The 14750-nt window shown below is 46.5% G+C and overlaps 1 protein-coding gene across 1 annotated transcript in view; it reads left to right on the top strand.

Annotated features, from left to right (window-relative positions):
- Positions 1–14750, top strand: part of PIP4P2 (phosphatidylinositol-4,5-bisphosphate 4-phosphatase 2) — a 125662-nt gene that overhangs the window by 92148 nt on the left and 18764 nt on the right. The window contains exon 6 of the mRNA XM_069220457.1: positions 10745–10835. Coding sequence (XP_069076558.1) covers positions 10745–10835 — 91 coding nt within the window. The remainder of the gene's footprint in view (positions 1–10744; positions 10836–14750) is intronic.

The raw sequence follows: 14750 nt of genomic DNA, 5'->3' as shown, positions 1-14750 counted from the left end.
GTGGATGATGCCCTCGGAGCACCTGCTGCTGCAAGTGCGTTATGCATGGGTCATTCAGGCACCCATTCTCCCAATGTAATTATTACTTCTATATTTAGTTATGCCAATAGGTGGGCATTGTATTGTTTCTTGACTAGAGTTGACAGGCTGCACCTGCTGTGTTACACTCGAAAATTGTATAATAAGGGTAAGTCCAAGGTTCCAGGGTGGTGGAACGGTTTGTGAGCCCTGCACTTTTGTTGACAAAAAGGCAGATCAGAAGATATTGGAAATGTCCGCTGGCCCTTAGGGAGGAAAGATGGTGTGAGGAAGTGTCGCACTGGGGACATGCCAACAGTGTGGCTTTACAAAGGGAGGAATACAGAAGTCTTGGTAAAAAGCCCATTTGAGTGCAGTGTGATATGCTGTTAGAAGGGTTCAAGGCACATGGAGAAGGCCCGTTCAGTTCTGAATAGCATAGCATTTACCTTAGAATTTTACTCTGCATCCTGTAGGGTAGGGCTGAGGCTCCCTCCACGGCTCCCGACTGGGGATCACTCCTGCCATACCTGGCAGTGTGCACTTCCAGATCACACAACACTGCCCTCTCACCTGGACAATCGTATAATACTAATGGTAACACAGCCGTATTCTCCTATTGTATCTGTCCCCTACTATCATACCCCTGCCCGTGTTTGCCCCACCCCCCCTGCTTTCCAGAAATTACATATCAGGTGACATGTTTCAGTTTGTTGGGTGGGAGGTTTGGGTTAGGTTTCTTTTTACCATATTCTTGTCCCTATTACATACAGATGTGGTATAAATGACCTCTATGACTTATCTGTCAGTATGCCAATATATATCACTGCTTATCGTCATTTACTGCGGGACATGAATAATGTTTGAGCCTGACTCTGTTGTAAACTAATAAAATGCAATACAATTTGTCCAAACAAATTGTATTGTTTCTTGGCACAGGCGGAGAGAGGGACCACAGGTAGTAGGGTTTTGCCTAGTGCTAAATAAGCCCTGGACAGGTCACTCTGATGGGATGGAATGAGTGTGATACAATTATTGGGCATTAGTATTGTAAGGCAGTGGTTCCCAACCTCTTGACGTCTGTGGACCCCCAGTTTATCATTACTGGAACCCGGGGACCCCCACTGAATAAATACTGTAATCTGGGAACCCCCCCCCAACTGAGTCATTACTGAAAGCTAGGGATGTAATCTGATAGTATTATAGAATTTTCTAAGCAGTTGCGGACCCCCTGAGGAGGCTTCGCGGACCCCCAGGGGTCCCCGGACCACAGGTTTGGAACCACTGTTGTAAGGGATACTCGAGTGAGCAGATGGGGGGTGGGTGAAGTAAAAATGTACCTTTTTCCTCTGATAACACTTTCGTTTTCGACTGGACACAACTGGACAAGACCTGTGTTGCTGCTGTTGTAATGTGTGTAGTTGTGCTTCTCTGTGAGTTTGTGTAGATAATTGTTTAATTGTGTTGGTTGTTGTGGTTGTGTTGTGTGTGGGTGCAGTGTCAATTTTTGTGTGTGTCATGGATGTATGGCAATGTGTGTGTGCAGCATGTACAGGTTGTGTGGTGTTGGAATGGCAATGGATAATGGGGTGTACATGGTGTGTTGTTTCATTTATTGTGCAGGGGGACACATATGGCTAAGGTAGTGGTGTTTGTGTTACTTACCTGTGTCACATAGCCAGTGCCACTGTACGATGTCCATTGGGTCCAACAACGTCCTACCTCTGTCAGCAATCTGCCAGTGTGACATTGCTTCCAGAGCTGTAACATTTAAATATGGTCGGCGGGCACCTGCCTGCCTGATGGCCAGGAAGAGCACTCTGTCGTGACGGTCTTCGGCTCGGTTGCAATACATCTAAATACCATGGGCGGAAATACCATGGATGGAACACCGTTGACTTGACAGTGTTTTCAGGTCCGCTGCGGCTTGGCGGTAACAACGCCAAGATCTAAATCGGGCCCTTAGTTTGATCACTTTGTAAAGTCAGCCTGCTATGTTGTAGGAGATGATGCTTGGATCCCTCAACAAATGGCTGGGACCATCGGCTAGACCACCTCCCAGGGTAATTCCAGAAATGCGTGTGATTAGCTAGATGTTTCTGTGTCACGAATAAATGTAATGGCCAGTTCAGAAGTTGTTTCATTTAGGATAATATTGTGACTCTCTGAAGAACCAAGTCTGATACATTTTCTTCTTTTGCTGTACATTTGAGTACAACCTAGAGCCTATTTGTTTTGCATTTTGGAGGAAAAGTCCAAGTGGTGCACCTTGATTTGGCTGTATACTTTTTTAATTTTCCATTTTCCTTGACTAAACCTTTGTGGAGGTATGTTTGAGGTTAGAGATGTCCCTAGTATAATTTTAATAATTGTTTTGCTTACTACCCTTAATACCATTTATCTCAGTTGTGGATGTGTGCAACAATTAATTTTTCTGTGTTGGACAAATGACTTTAGTGTTCCGTCTCCACCCACTGTGAGAGCTTCTGCTTGGTCAGACCATTTGGGCACGTGGACATTTTTAAGGATATTGGTGTCTTCAGTGGTAATAGTTCTATGGCTGGGCTTCAGCAACAACTATGTTTGATTTCACTTAATCTCTGGGATGAATGAGTACCCATGTAAGAGCCCTTGTCTGACTCGTAGGTCTATCTGGCAATATTGCAGTGTTTTTATGTGGCTACTGGGAGGGTTTCAATCAAATTGGATTCTCCTATTTCCATTCTACATTTTTACTCCTCTTTTAGCTTTTCTCTGTTCAACTTCCTCACACCCCATCAATCTTTCTTATTGGGACTACTTTTCTGCCTGGAGTCCAAGGTTTAAAATGCACACATTTATCTAGTATGGTGATTGTCACTAAGACTTTAACTTTCTTTTTGCTAAGCTCTTCAATTCTTTGCTTCTCGTGCTTTTTCACTTTATATGCCTTTCTTTTATCCCAGTGTTTGTATGCAGGTTTTGCTTAAACAAAAAAACAAAAAAACTTTTACATGACTCTGCTATTTCTTAGCTTTTTTGGTGGGTTAGGCACACTTTTGTGTAGGTTTTCTTTGCTGATATATATGAATGGGAGAAGCATCTGCTTTTGCCGTTAGTTCAATTTTGAAATCGGACGTAACTCCTTAACTCAAAGCTCGCTTGGAATCAAAGATCTCCATGTCTCATTTACATGTTCTTGATATGTGTATAGAGCATACCTGGTGCCAAGTAACTTCTCACGTCTCCTTTTTTTATGTCAAACATTGGGGTTGTCATGAGAATAGTCTGCTGAATGAAGTCCCATTCAGGTCACAAAAAGGCTGGTTCCATAGGATTTTAGGTCCATAACATTGTGTTGCTTCAGTCTCCAATAGCCCCCTGCCCCCCTCCACCCCATCCCCCCAAAACCTTCCACAGAATTCAGGTGCCATTAATATGAGTCATGTGCCCAGAGTTTCCACAGCCAAAGATCCTTCGTGCACCGCATTTTGATTTCTCCACAAAAGTGTTAAATCAGGGGCTTGAGTGGAAATCCATTTACTCAAAGATAAGTGAAACAGATAAATTGAGTTAACCCTAGAGAACTGGTGTACAAATCACACATTTCTTAACTCTGAACAGTATGCTACTGCATACAATATGTTAGAAGTAGAGTAACAAACAAAAACCCCAGAAAACGTAAGAAGTCAGAAATCTACACATGTAGTGCTGTTACCACTGTCTAAGGTTTCCAATATTTTTTTAATCTGTCCCCTAATGCCATCTTTAGCTAGGCTACAGTTATGGAATGCAACATCTGTAGTTTCCCTACTATTTCACTCTCATTTATGTATATAAAGCAATTGAGAACCTCTGATTGTTCTAAAAACAATCCCATAATTAAACAAGGTAAACTGAGGAAAAATCTCCTTCACATTAATATATTACTCGATAGGGGAAAGGTGTTTGTGTCTTGCCTAAGTTCTGACTATCTTTATTTGCTACAAGATGTTTGTTGGTAACGCCACCTAAGAGCATTTCTGTTCAAGGTCCTAAATTATTAAAGTTCAAAATCTCATAGATTTATTTGTGACCCATGTCGTTCCTTCTTTATCCACAATTTCACACGTAAAATTGATTTTCTTAATCAGTCAAAAAAACAGGATATATAGAGCACAACTAATCATTTGAAAAGGTATCCCGGCCCTGAGAACATAACTGCTAAGGGGTTCTATTGAACAGCCAGGTTGTGAGCCCTTTCCTGAATTTCAAAAGAGAGGATGAGGTCCGTAGGTGAAGGGGAAGGTTGTTCTAGTATTTTGCTGAGAGATAGGAAAAGAAGAATCCTCCACTATTGCTTTGGCAGATGTGTGGGACATGTTTGAGAGAGAGGGAAGCGGAGCGCAGGTATCTGGCGGGTTGGTGGAAGTTCAGGCCCTTGGTTGATTTACGCTGGTCCTTAATTGTGAAGGGCCTTGTAGGTGTGGATCAACATCTTAAATTGACACCTATTCTGAATGGCGAGCCAGTGGAGCTTCTTGAAATGGGTGGTGGTGTGGGTCCATTTGAGAAGGTCAAGACTGTCTGGCAGCTGTATTTTGTAGGGGCAGGAGGTACGTGGTGATTCCTAAGTAGTGTGTTGCTGTAGTCCAGCCAGCTGGTGACTAAAACCTGAGTGATAGTTCCCCTGGTGTTGACCGAGAGCCATTTGAAGAGTGAAGAAGCACGCTGAAGAGATTGCGTTGATCTTGTTTTTCTTAGTGGGCTTGCTGTCCAGGATAATGCCAAAGTTGCAAGCGTGGCCTGTTGGAGTGGGTGCTGGTCCTAGTTCGGTAGGCCACCAGGAGTCGTCACAAAGGGACGTGTTGTTCCCGAAGATCAGCACTTCCGTTTTGTCTTTTTTTGAGGTTTAGATAGTTGGTATTCATCCAGTCGGTGATGCCTGTCATGCACCTGCAGAAGCTGGCCTTCGTGATGGAGGTGTCTTCTAATAATGAGAGGATGATCTGGGGGGGGGAGTCTGCAGAGGATATTATGTTCATACTGTAGGTTCTGACGATATTTGCCAAGGGGGTCATGTAGATGTTGAAAAATGTAGGGCTGAGATATGAGCCTTGAGGGATGCCACAGATGGTGATCTTGAGTTCTAAGGTGAAAGGCGGGAGGTGGATTATCTGGGTTCTTCCAGTGAGGAAGTATGCAATCCATTTGAGGGCGTCTTCTTGGATTCTTATCTCTTGATACGGGTGTGGTGGAATACAGGGTTAAATGCTGCTGAGAGGTGGATGGGGATTAGGGCTGCCGTTTCGCCCCTGTTAAGGAGGGTTCTGATGTCGTCATTGACAGTGATCAGGGTGGTTTCGGTGCTGTGGTTGGTGCAGAATCCAGATTAGGAGGTCCACAATATTGCTGATCTCCAGGTGTTCTGTGAGTTGGCGGTTGATGGCCTTTTCAAGGATTTTGGCGGGAAAGGGGAGCAAAAAGATGGGACGGTAGTCAGTAGTTCTTGATTTCGCTGGGATCAGAAGAATGTTCCTTGAGAAGAGGTTTGACTTATGCATGTTTCCATACTTCGGGGAAGGGGGTTGTGGTTATGGCTGAATTGAAGATGGTGGTGAGCTTGCAGCTGATGATCATGCTCCAGAGGTTGAAAATGTGATGAAGACAGTGGTCCGTGGGTGCTCCTGAGTGGACGGAGTTCATGATGGCTGTGGTGTTTTGTGTGGTTAGCTGGTCCTAGACGGTGAGCTGGTTGTCTGTTACAGCACTGGGTTAGCACCTGTGGAAGTGTGGAGACTGAGGGTTTCGCAGCGGTGGGTTGGGGTTCAAAGTTTTGGTAGATGGTGGAGATCGTGTCATGAAGGAAGCCTGCTAGGGTGTCACAGATTTCTGGAGAAGGGGGGATGATGATGATGAGGATGTTTTTGGTGGCTGAGGCGTTGGAGAACTCTCTAACAATGTTGAAGAGTTATTTGCTGTTGTTAAAGCTGGCTTTGTTGCGGTCAACCAGAGCTCTCCTCTTCGTCTCTTTTAATAGTTGGTGGTATTGGTTGAGGGACTTGAAGGTGGCTCGGTCTGTTGGTTTCTTGCTGATGTGCTGTTAGAAATGGGATCTCTAGTTGGCAGTTGGTTTGAAGCCTGTCCAAGTAGGGACCCTCACTCTAGTCAGGATAAGGGAGATACTCTCTCATATAACCCCTGCTCTCATCCCCTTGGTAGCTTAGCACAAGCAGTCAGGCTTATCTCAGAAGCAATGTGTAAAACATTTGCACATAACAAACAGTGATACCATAGGACACCACACCAGTTTTAGAACAATAGCCAATATTTATCTGTGTAAAACAAGACCAAAACGATAAAAATCCAACATTCAGTCATTTCACTGTTAGGACATATAAAACACACCAGTATGAATTTTGTAAGGTTTAACCTAAAAATACAGTTCCTTGAAGTCGATAGCTCGACCTGGGGCTAGCACAGCATCATGATCAACAAAACCAACTGTTTAGGCCGGCCGCGGCGTCGTGGGCCAGCTACGGTGTCGGGGAGACCCACAAACAGTTCCTTGGATTTGCAGGGCGTCGTGATACTCGCAGTGAGCTCCAGAGAGCGGCGTTGCGGTGTCGGTTCTGGAGTCGGTGCAGGAGTTGTCAGGCCCCTTGAAGTCACACGCGTTGCTGATCGAACTCCAAGCTGATGAAGTCAGGAGCGCTGGCGTGGATGGCATCGGGGCTGCAGTGTGAAGCGTGGCTGTGTGACGTGCAGTGTCCACAGGTCACGGTGCAGGCACCTGCATCGTTGTTGCTGAAGCGCTGTCATCAGTATGCCCAAACCAGTGACCCTCACGAGTGGTGTCCACAGGCCACGGTGCAGGCAGGGATTCCTGGTGACAACACTGGAGTTGATGGTGCTGGCGACGGTGGGCCGGGGCTGTGGTGCAGGACGGGACGGTGGTTCGAGCTCCTCATGAGCGGTGTCCACAGGCCATTGTGCAGGCAGCGTCGTCAGCAGGAGCGGCGTCGTTGGGCATGCCCAGGCTGCACTGTGAGCAGGTGATGCCGCAGTGCAGGGCCCACAGGTTACGGTGCGAGCATTGGCTCGGTGAAGTCGTCTGGTGAGGGCATGGGTGAGTGCGAAGTGGCACAATGCAACTCTGTGCGGCGTTGGCAAGTCATGGTGCAGGCTAGTGGCATCGTTGGCCGCGTTGTGGTGGTTTTTCTTCTGTTGCAGCACAAAACACACAATTCCTAGTGCTGTAGGCAGATGAAACTGAAGACTTTGATATCCCTGAAACTTCCAACAGGATGCAAGCTCTGCTCCAAGCCCTTGAAGAACTTTCTCAAGCAGGATACACAGCAAAGTTCACCCTTTGCACTCCTTTGAGGTAGAAGCAGCAACTGCAGGCCAGTCCAGCAAAGCAACAGTACTCCTCCTCCAGCTCTTCAGCTCTTCTCCTTGGCAGAGGTTCTTCTTAATTCCAGAAAGATTCTAAAAGTCTGGGGTTTCTTATACTCCTTTCTGCCTTTGGAGTTGTCAAACTTCAAAGCAAAGTCTCAAGTGTTTGTGAGATCCTTCATTGGCCAGGCCAGGCCCCAGACACACACCAGGGTGTTGGAGACTGCATTGTGTGAGGGCAGGCACAGTCCTTTCAGGTGTGAACGACCACTCCTCCTCCGCTCTAGTTCAGATGGCTCATCAGGATATGCAGGCTACATCCACGCCCCCTTTTTGTCACTGTCTAGAGAGGTGCAAAACAGCCCAACTGTCAAACTGACCCAGACAGAGTCATAGAATGGTTTAAGCAAGAAAATGCCTACTTTCTAAAAGTTGCATTTCCAAACAGACAATTTAAAAACCAACTTTACTAAAAGATGTATTTTTAAATTGTGAGCTCAGAGACCCTAAACTGCAAATTTCAATCTGCTCTCAAAGGGAATCTGCGCTTTAAGGATATTTGAAGGCAGCTCCCATGTTACCCTATGAGAGAAATAGGACTTGCACAGTGAAAACCGAATTTGGCAGTATTTCACTGTTAGGACATATAAAACACACCAGTATATGTCCTACCTTAAACATAGACTACACCCTGCCCCTGGGGCTACCTAGGGCCTACCTTTGGGGTGCCTGACATGTAGTAAAAGGGAAGGTTTAGGCCACTTGCCAAGTCGAATTGGCAGTTTAAAACTGCACACACTGACACTGCAGGGGCAGGTCTGAGCCATGTTCATAGGGCCACTACTGTGGGTGGTAAAAACAGTGCTGCAGGCCCACTAGTAGCATTTGATTTACAGGCCCTGGGCACCTCGAGTGCACTTTACTAGGGAATTTGCCAGTTAATCAAATATGCCAATTATGGATAAACCAATCAACAGTACAATTTACACATAGAACATATGCACGTTAGCACTGTTTAGCAGTGGTAAAGTTCCCAGAGTCCTAAGCCAACAAAAACTGGCCAGAAAAATTAGGAGGAAGGAGGCAAAAAGACTGGGGGTGACCCTGCAAAAAGGGCCAGGTGCAACATGCGCCATTTCCTTTCTAGCCACTTGCAGTTGTGTTTCACGGTTCTCAGTTCCGTGGCATACCATCTGGCCTGTTTGGTGTGCTTGACAGTGACAACTGTCTGCGCAATCAGTGATCCAGTCAGAGAAGTTCTTGACAGCCTGTTCTAGGTTGGTTGCGGTGTAATGGTGAGAAGTGTTGAAGGTGTCGGTCCACTGGCTCTCTGATACTTTGTTCCAGCTGTGGTGTGAGGTGCTGGAAGGCTTGGTGGCAGTGCAAGGGGGATCCTGTTATGGTGAAGTGGACGATGGCAGTGTCAGTCCAGGTGAGCTTAGTAAAATGTCTGTACTTGGCTCTGTCGCTAGCTGTGAAGAAGATGTCGAGCTTGTGTCCTGCGTAGTGTGTGGGGTCAGGGACTGGTTGGATGAGGCTGATGTTGTTCATGCTTTCAAGGAGGTTGACTGTGTTTGCGTCATTGAGTTTGTCGAGGTGATAATTGATGTCTCCGAAGATAATGTAGTGTTGGAGTCAATGGCGAGCAGGGTGATGAATTCGGGGATGGTGTTGCAGAATCTGGGGCATGGTCCTGGAGATCTGTAGGCAAGGGTGCCTCAGATGGTGGTTTTGCCATTGATTTGGAGTTGGAAATTGAGGTGTTCCATGATCACAGTGGTGTAATTTGTGGAGGTGGTGTTGATTACACCTCCGTGTTCGATACAGTCCCGGTGTACTATCTTGTAGCCGTCTGGAGTTGCTGAGGCGATATTGGGAGCAGATGCAGGCTTGAGCTAGTTCTCTGTGAGGAAGATGACGTTTGGGTGAGATAAGTGATGGTGTCACGGATCTCCGTGGCATGCTTGCAGAGTGATACTGTGTTGAGCAGGAGGCAGTGGAGTTGTTCACAAGCAATCGTGGTCGGCGTGGTGGTGGTCGTTTTGCATGTGTGTTCCCAGTGTTGCAGGAGCAGAGATGGTGTCAGCAGGTAAAAGGTCCTATCGTAGTGTGGCAATAGTTGTTGTTGTGGAATCTGGGGGCCAGGGCTTGGAGCTCGGCTGTGGTGTATAGGTGTGTGGTAGGATAACCAGGGTTCCTAGCACTGGGTGCGTTCCAGGCGCAGACGGGCTTGCCTTTGGTGTACTGGCAGCACTGCCGGGCTGTAGCCTTTATTAAGTAGGTCTTGCTAGAAGGAAGGGGCTCTGGGAGGTGATAGATGGGGCCTGCAATGGCAGGGAGCAGGAGGGAGATGTGAGTGCCAGAGAAACAGAAATTAACAAAGGGAATACAAAACAAGTTAAACTAGATTAAGCAAAGATGAGTTAAACAAGGTTGAGCACAATAACAAAGTGAACAATTCAGTAACCAGGGTGGCAACAAAGCAACAAGGGGCACACTGTCAAGAAAGTGTACAGTAGAAACAGCTGTTTTAGCAGTAATTAAGTATACCCTATTGCATTTTACTCATAAGGAAAAAAAAAAATGTATTATAAGTTTGAATTAACTCATACCTTTGACAAGACAGTTGCAATGGAAACATTGCCTTGTATATATGGACATGAGCAGTAAGGTGAAACTGAGGTATCTGAACTGTTTTTTTTTTTTTTTTTTTTACTTTAGAATGTTTTGCATGCTTCTTTCTGCTTGTTTTTAACTTTGCTTTTCTGATGAAAATTTTAATAATACAAGCTGTAGCATCATCTTGGGTTTACTTGCAACTTGTAAACCACAGCCAGTCCTTTTGGTCTACCTGTAACTTTTGAAATAATGTTTAGTCCTCCTTTAGCTGGTAAAAACCCACGTGTTTTTCTGTTGGGGTTTGGCTAGGGCATATATTTTAAAAACATTTTGAATATATGTGGCCTGTCGGTGACCCTGCTTGCAAACTATTGATCTTGACATTGGGATCTCTTTAGGCTAATTAGTAATTTTATGATGAATTAAAAATGGAATACCACCAGGGGCTAGCTTTGAATTCTCAGAGGATAGAAAAGCAGAAACTCAAAATGCATGCATTTTGCCCACAGTAAAAATCTCTTGCCCTCTATTTTTTTTCGGTGCATACTAGCAAGACGGTTGGCATTACATTTGCTGCATTTCAGCCTCATAACAATGTTATGATCTATAAATTTACAGATGTGCTTTCAACACCCAGCTTTATGTTAAGAAAAAGTATAATGGAAGTCTGATTGCATTGTGCTTCACAGTTTGGTGGTATTGTTGTTATGTTTTAACTTTATTTACTAAGGAAACTGTTTTCGTTTTACAGTTCCTCTGTTGGTAGTGCTCTTCCTCGTAGACGCTGCTGTGCATACATAACAGTTGGGATGATCTGCATCTTCATCGGCATTGGCCTAACGGTGAGAAATTCTTTGTTTAAGAAAGAGCACTTGGTCTGCTTTTTTTGTTGTTTTTAATAAATATATAAACAGGTGTTTATTTGCCAGTTGAAAAGTATAGAACATGGGGTACAGGACACACATCGGTGTCACATGAAACAAGTCAACACAATCCAACACGGCCTGCAATCATTAGAACATAGTTGCAAGAAAGTTCTACAGATGGGGTTCGAAGACCCAATACAGTAGCCCATGTAGGTCCAATACACAACAGTACAGCCCCAGTTCATATCTGATGAACGGCATCTGCACTTCATTTTAGGTTTTATGTTGCCTAATCAAACTAACAACAATCAAAGACATTAACATTGTTAACAGATAGTGGAACAGCAGCAGTGGACATACATTGTGTGCTCCTCTCCCCTGGACTCCGTCTGCAATAGGAGAGTGGTAGCGAGGAATCGGGGACAAGACCGGAAAGGGGGTAGGGTTTAGCTGCACCTCAAGTGGAAAAGGGGAGGACAATGAGATGGAAGAGAGAAAGGGGGGGGGCAAGGGTCATCGGGGCCCAAACCAAAGAAGGACTGCTCTATGATCCCTCATCTGTCACTAACATTGGCAGACACCCCATCCAGAGTTCTGGAGAGCTTTCCTGCTAGTTTACAGAGGGAGTCACCAAATCCAATTCAGGTACGTGCTCAGGGGACATAGTGGGCTGTGGCTTCTCATCTACCAAGCAGTCTAACATATCGCCCCATATTTCCAGATCTTTCTCCACATTCTCATCTGTGCGCACCAGTTGCAACCTCCGCTCCTCTGCCACTCGCCATTTCCCACAGGTCTGCCCGCATTTGCCCAGTGCAGGAGGATTAGCATGTGTCCAGTGAATGGCTAAGCACCACTTACCCAGTACCAGCACTAACAAGTTGATCCTATGTTTCATTTGAGTACCTTCTTTTGCGGCAGGTAACACTCCCAGCAAGCAATGTTTGATCTAGGTCTTGCTAAGGACCCTTGTGATTTCCTGCAGTTCATGCAATATTCTTTCCCAGTAAGACAATTTATCGCAGTGCCATGTCATGTGGAGGAATTCCTCCTGCTCCATCCCACATTTGGGGCAAGCAGGAGATCCAGGTGCATTAAATCTGTGCAGCCGGTGAGGTGTTAAGTAGGTAAGGTGCAAATAATAAAACTGGGTGAGTTGAAAATGAAAGTTGCTGGAAACCTTTTGGACCTGCGCATAGGACAACCTACATTCACCATCTTAGAGGGGCCACCAGCGCCTTCTCTGTTAGGCCCATCCGCACACCACTGCGCAGTGTATTGTAGCAGTCCATCAAAGTAATACATCCACATGAGAAGGAAGACCCAGGTCCCCGAAACCTGTGTCCAATTTCTGCACGTCTAACCTCAGTCTATTCCACTTACCAGCCCACACCAGGGTCACCACAAGACTGTTCAGCTTGGTGAAAGTAGTCCACGGCATGTGGCAGAGGGAAAGCAGGAGCAACACCATCCTACTGAAAGCCACTCTACCCATGACAGTGAGAGGCAGGAGATTCCAGAAACAGATCGAGGCTTCTAGACGGCAGAGAACTCTTCCAATTTTCAGGCTGTAATTAGCTTTGGCAGAGTGGGCTACCTGTATACCCAGGTACCAGAAGTGATCCCTCTTACATTGTAGCCCTGTCACAGGGAGGTCAGCAGTGCCTATCACCCACCAGTCCAGCCAGGGAAAAAATACGACTTCTGGTGGTTGACACGCAATCGGGAGACCTCCCTGATAGCAGTCATATCTCCAGGAGTGTGTCCACTGATCGCTCTGGATGAATGACATATTAACACATCATCTGTGTGTAGGGAAACAACGTGTGTGTCCCTCTGCCCCACATCACAGCATCCCACTGAACCATGTCTCGGCATAGTCTAATCGCCAAAGGTTCCAAAGCCAGGGTGAAAAGGAGAGGGGATAGGGGACACCCCTGATGTGTGCCTCACTCAAAAAGGCAAGCATTCAGAAACCACGTTTCCATTGGACGTGCGCCACAGGTTGGGCATGAAGCAACCATATCCACAAAAAAAAGAACATCAGCCCCATCCGCTGTACCACCTCTCAAAGATAAACCCAGCTGAGAGTATCAAATGCTTTTTCAATGTCCAGTGCCACCATTGCAGCTGCGAGGTCCATCCCCGCCACTGAGTGAAGCACATAGGATAGCCTCAACAGGTTCATCTGTGTTGCTCTGCTAGGCATAAAACCACACTTGTTGTCATGGTCTAGATGGGTGACCACCCTAACCAATCATATCGTCAAGGCCTTTGCCAAGAACTTTGTGTCAACCCCCAGCATGGACAGGGGGTGAAAGGAACCGGGATCTAATGGGTCCTTGCAAGGCTTCAGGAACATGGCAATCTGGGCCTCTCACATAGAGGGCAGCAGCAAACCACTGTGTCTGGATTCCCGAAGAGTCTCCAGCAGGTGGGACAGCAAGCGCCCAGCAAACGTAAAATAGTATTCTACCGGAAGCCTTACAACTTGCCATGGGAACGGCTGCCTCCTGCAATTCTTCCACCCAAAGGTCCTCCTCAAGACCCTTTGTCTGTGCCCCTATAAGGCAAGGGAGGATGAAATCGTTCAGTAATCGCCACTGCCGGTGGTATCGGAGGACCAGCACTGTAAACGTTTGCCAGGTGGTCTCGTAGAAGCCTGTTAATTCTTGCTCGAGTACCCACCACCATGCTGTCCGGGCGCCTCTCTTAGAGTATGAGCAGAGGCTGGCATTCCCTCTTTATGATCAATGTCAGCATCCTCCTAGACTTATCCCTTCCCTGATGCAGCCACTGCCGTTAATTGTGCCTGCTCAGACTATCCAATCTGTTCCACATGTCATCGATTTGCTCCTGTGTCATCTGCAATGACTCCCGGTGCTCCCTATCTGTGTGTGCGTCATGCTGAAGGTCTGTCAGAAACCGCTCCGCCTCAGTCAGCTCCAGCGCGAGGCGATGTCTTATCCTGCTATCTCTGGACATGCACTCCCCACGTGTCATGGGAGTTTCAGGGTGTTCCATTCCAGCCCCCTCTGCACAGTGGACAACCAGTTAGTGTCAGAGTAGCCATTAGTCAAGTTCTTCTCAAAACAGTGACTCTTCCAACACCTCCCTGGCCGTGACCTGGTGTTGCCCACACCCCATTCCAACAACAGTGGCACGTGGTCCGAGAGAAAATGGACTAGGATTTGGATCTGCATTGTGGCCACAACCACGTCTCGAGACACCAAAAATATGTTGAGACGACTATAAGTCTCATGGGTTGATGCATAGCATTAGAATTCCTTCACCCCAGGGTGGATGGTGCACCAAGCATCTACACACTCCAAGCACTCCATCACCACATGCAGGGTATCCAACGTGCAGTTTAGTGCGTAGCCACAGCAGATGCCGGTCTTGCCGCCCATCAGCATGCAGTTGAAATCTCCCACCCACAACAGAAGAACACCACTATACAGGAGCAATTCTCTCTCCAACTCTGATAAAGGCCACGATCAACATTCAGGGCATAGATATTCATCAGGCATACTTCCGCTACATTTAGAAGGCCATGCAGAATAATATATCTCCCCTCAATGTCTGCCTTAAAGCCACAAACCTGGATGTGAACCTGCGTGGCCACCCAGGTCACAACCCCTCAGGCATAGGTGAAATATGTCCCCTCTATTTCTTATGTACCTTGTGTACCTCTGTTGCCAGTACATGCGTCTCCTGCAACAGTGCACTATGCACTCCATGTCTGCCTCTGTACCTTTTCACATAGGAGTTGAGCTCTCCTACTTTTCATGTTATCAACTTAAGGGGTATCATTATGTAGTTGCATGTCTCCCCTCTGACCACACTCCCCTCCCCCCCTCAATCCACCACAACATCTCGAGCTTTCCGCTG

The sequence above is a fragment of the Pleurodeles waltl genome, chromosome 2_2 (assembly GCF_031143425.1).
Source record: "Pleurodeles waltl isolate 20211129_DDA chromosome 2_2, aPleWal1.hap1.20221129, whole genome shotgun sequence".
Lineage (NCBI taxonomy): Eukaryota > Metazoa > Chordata > Amphibia > Caudata > Salamandridae > Pleurodeles > Pleurodeles waltl.
This window is presented reverse-complemented; position numbering and strand designations above follow the sequence as displayed.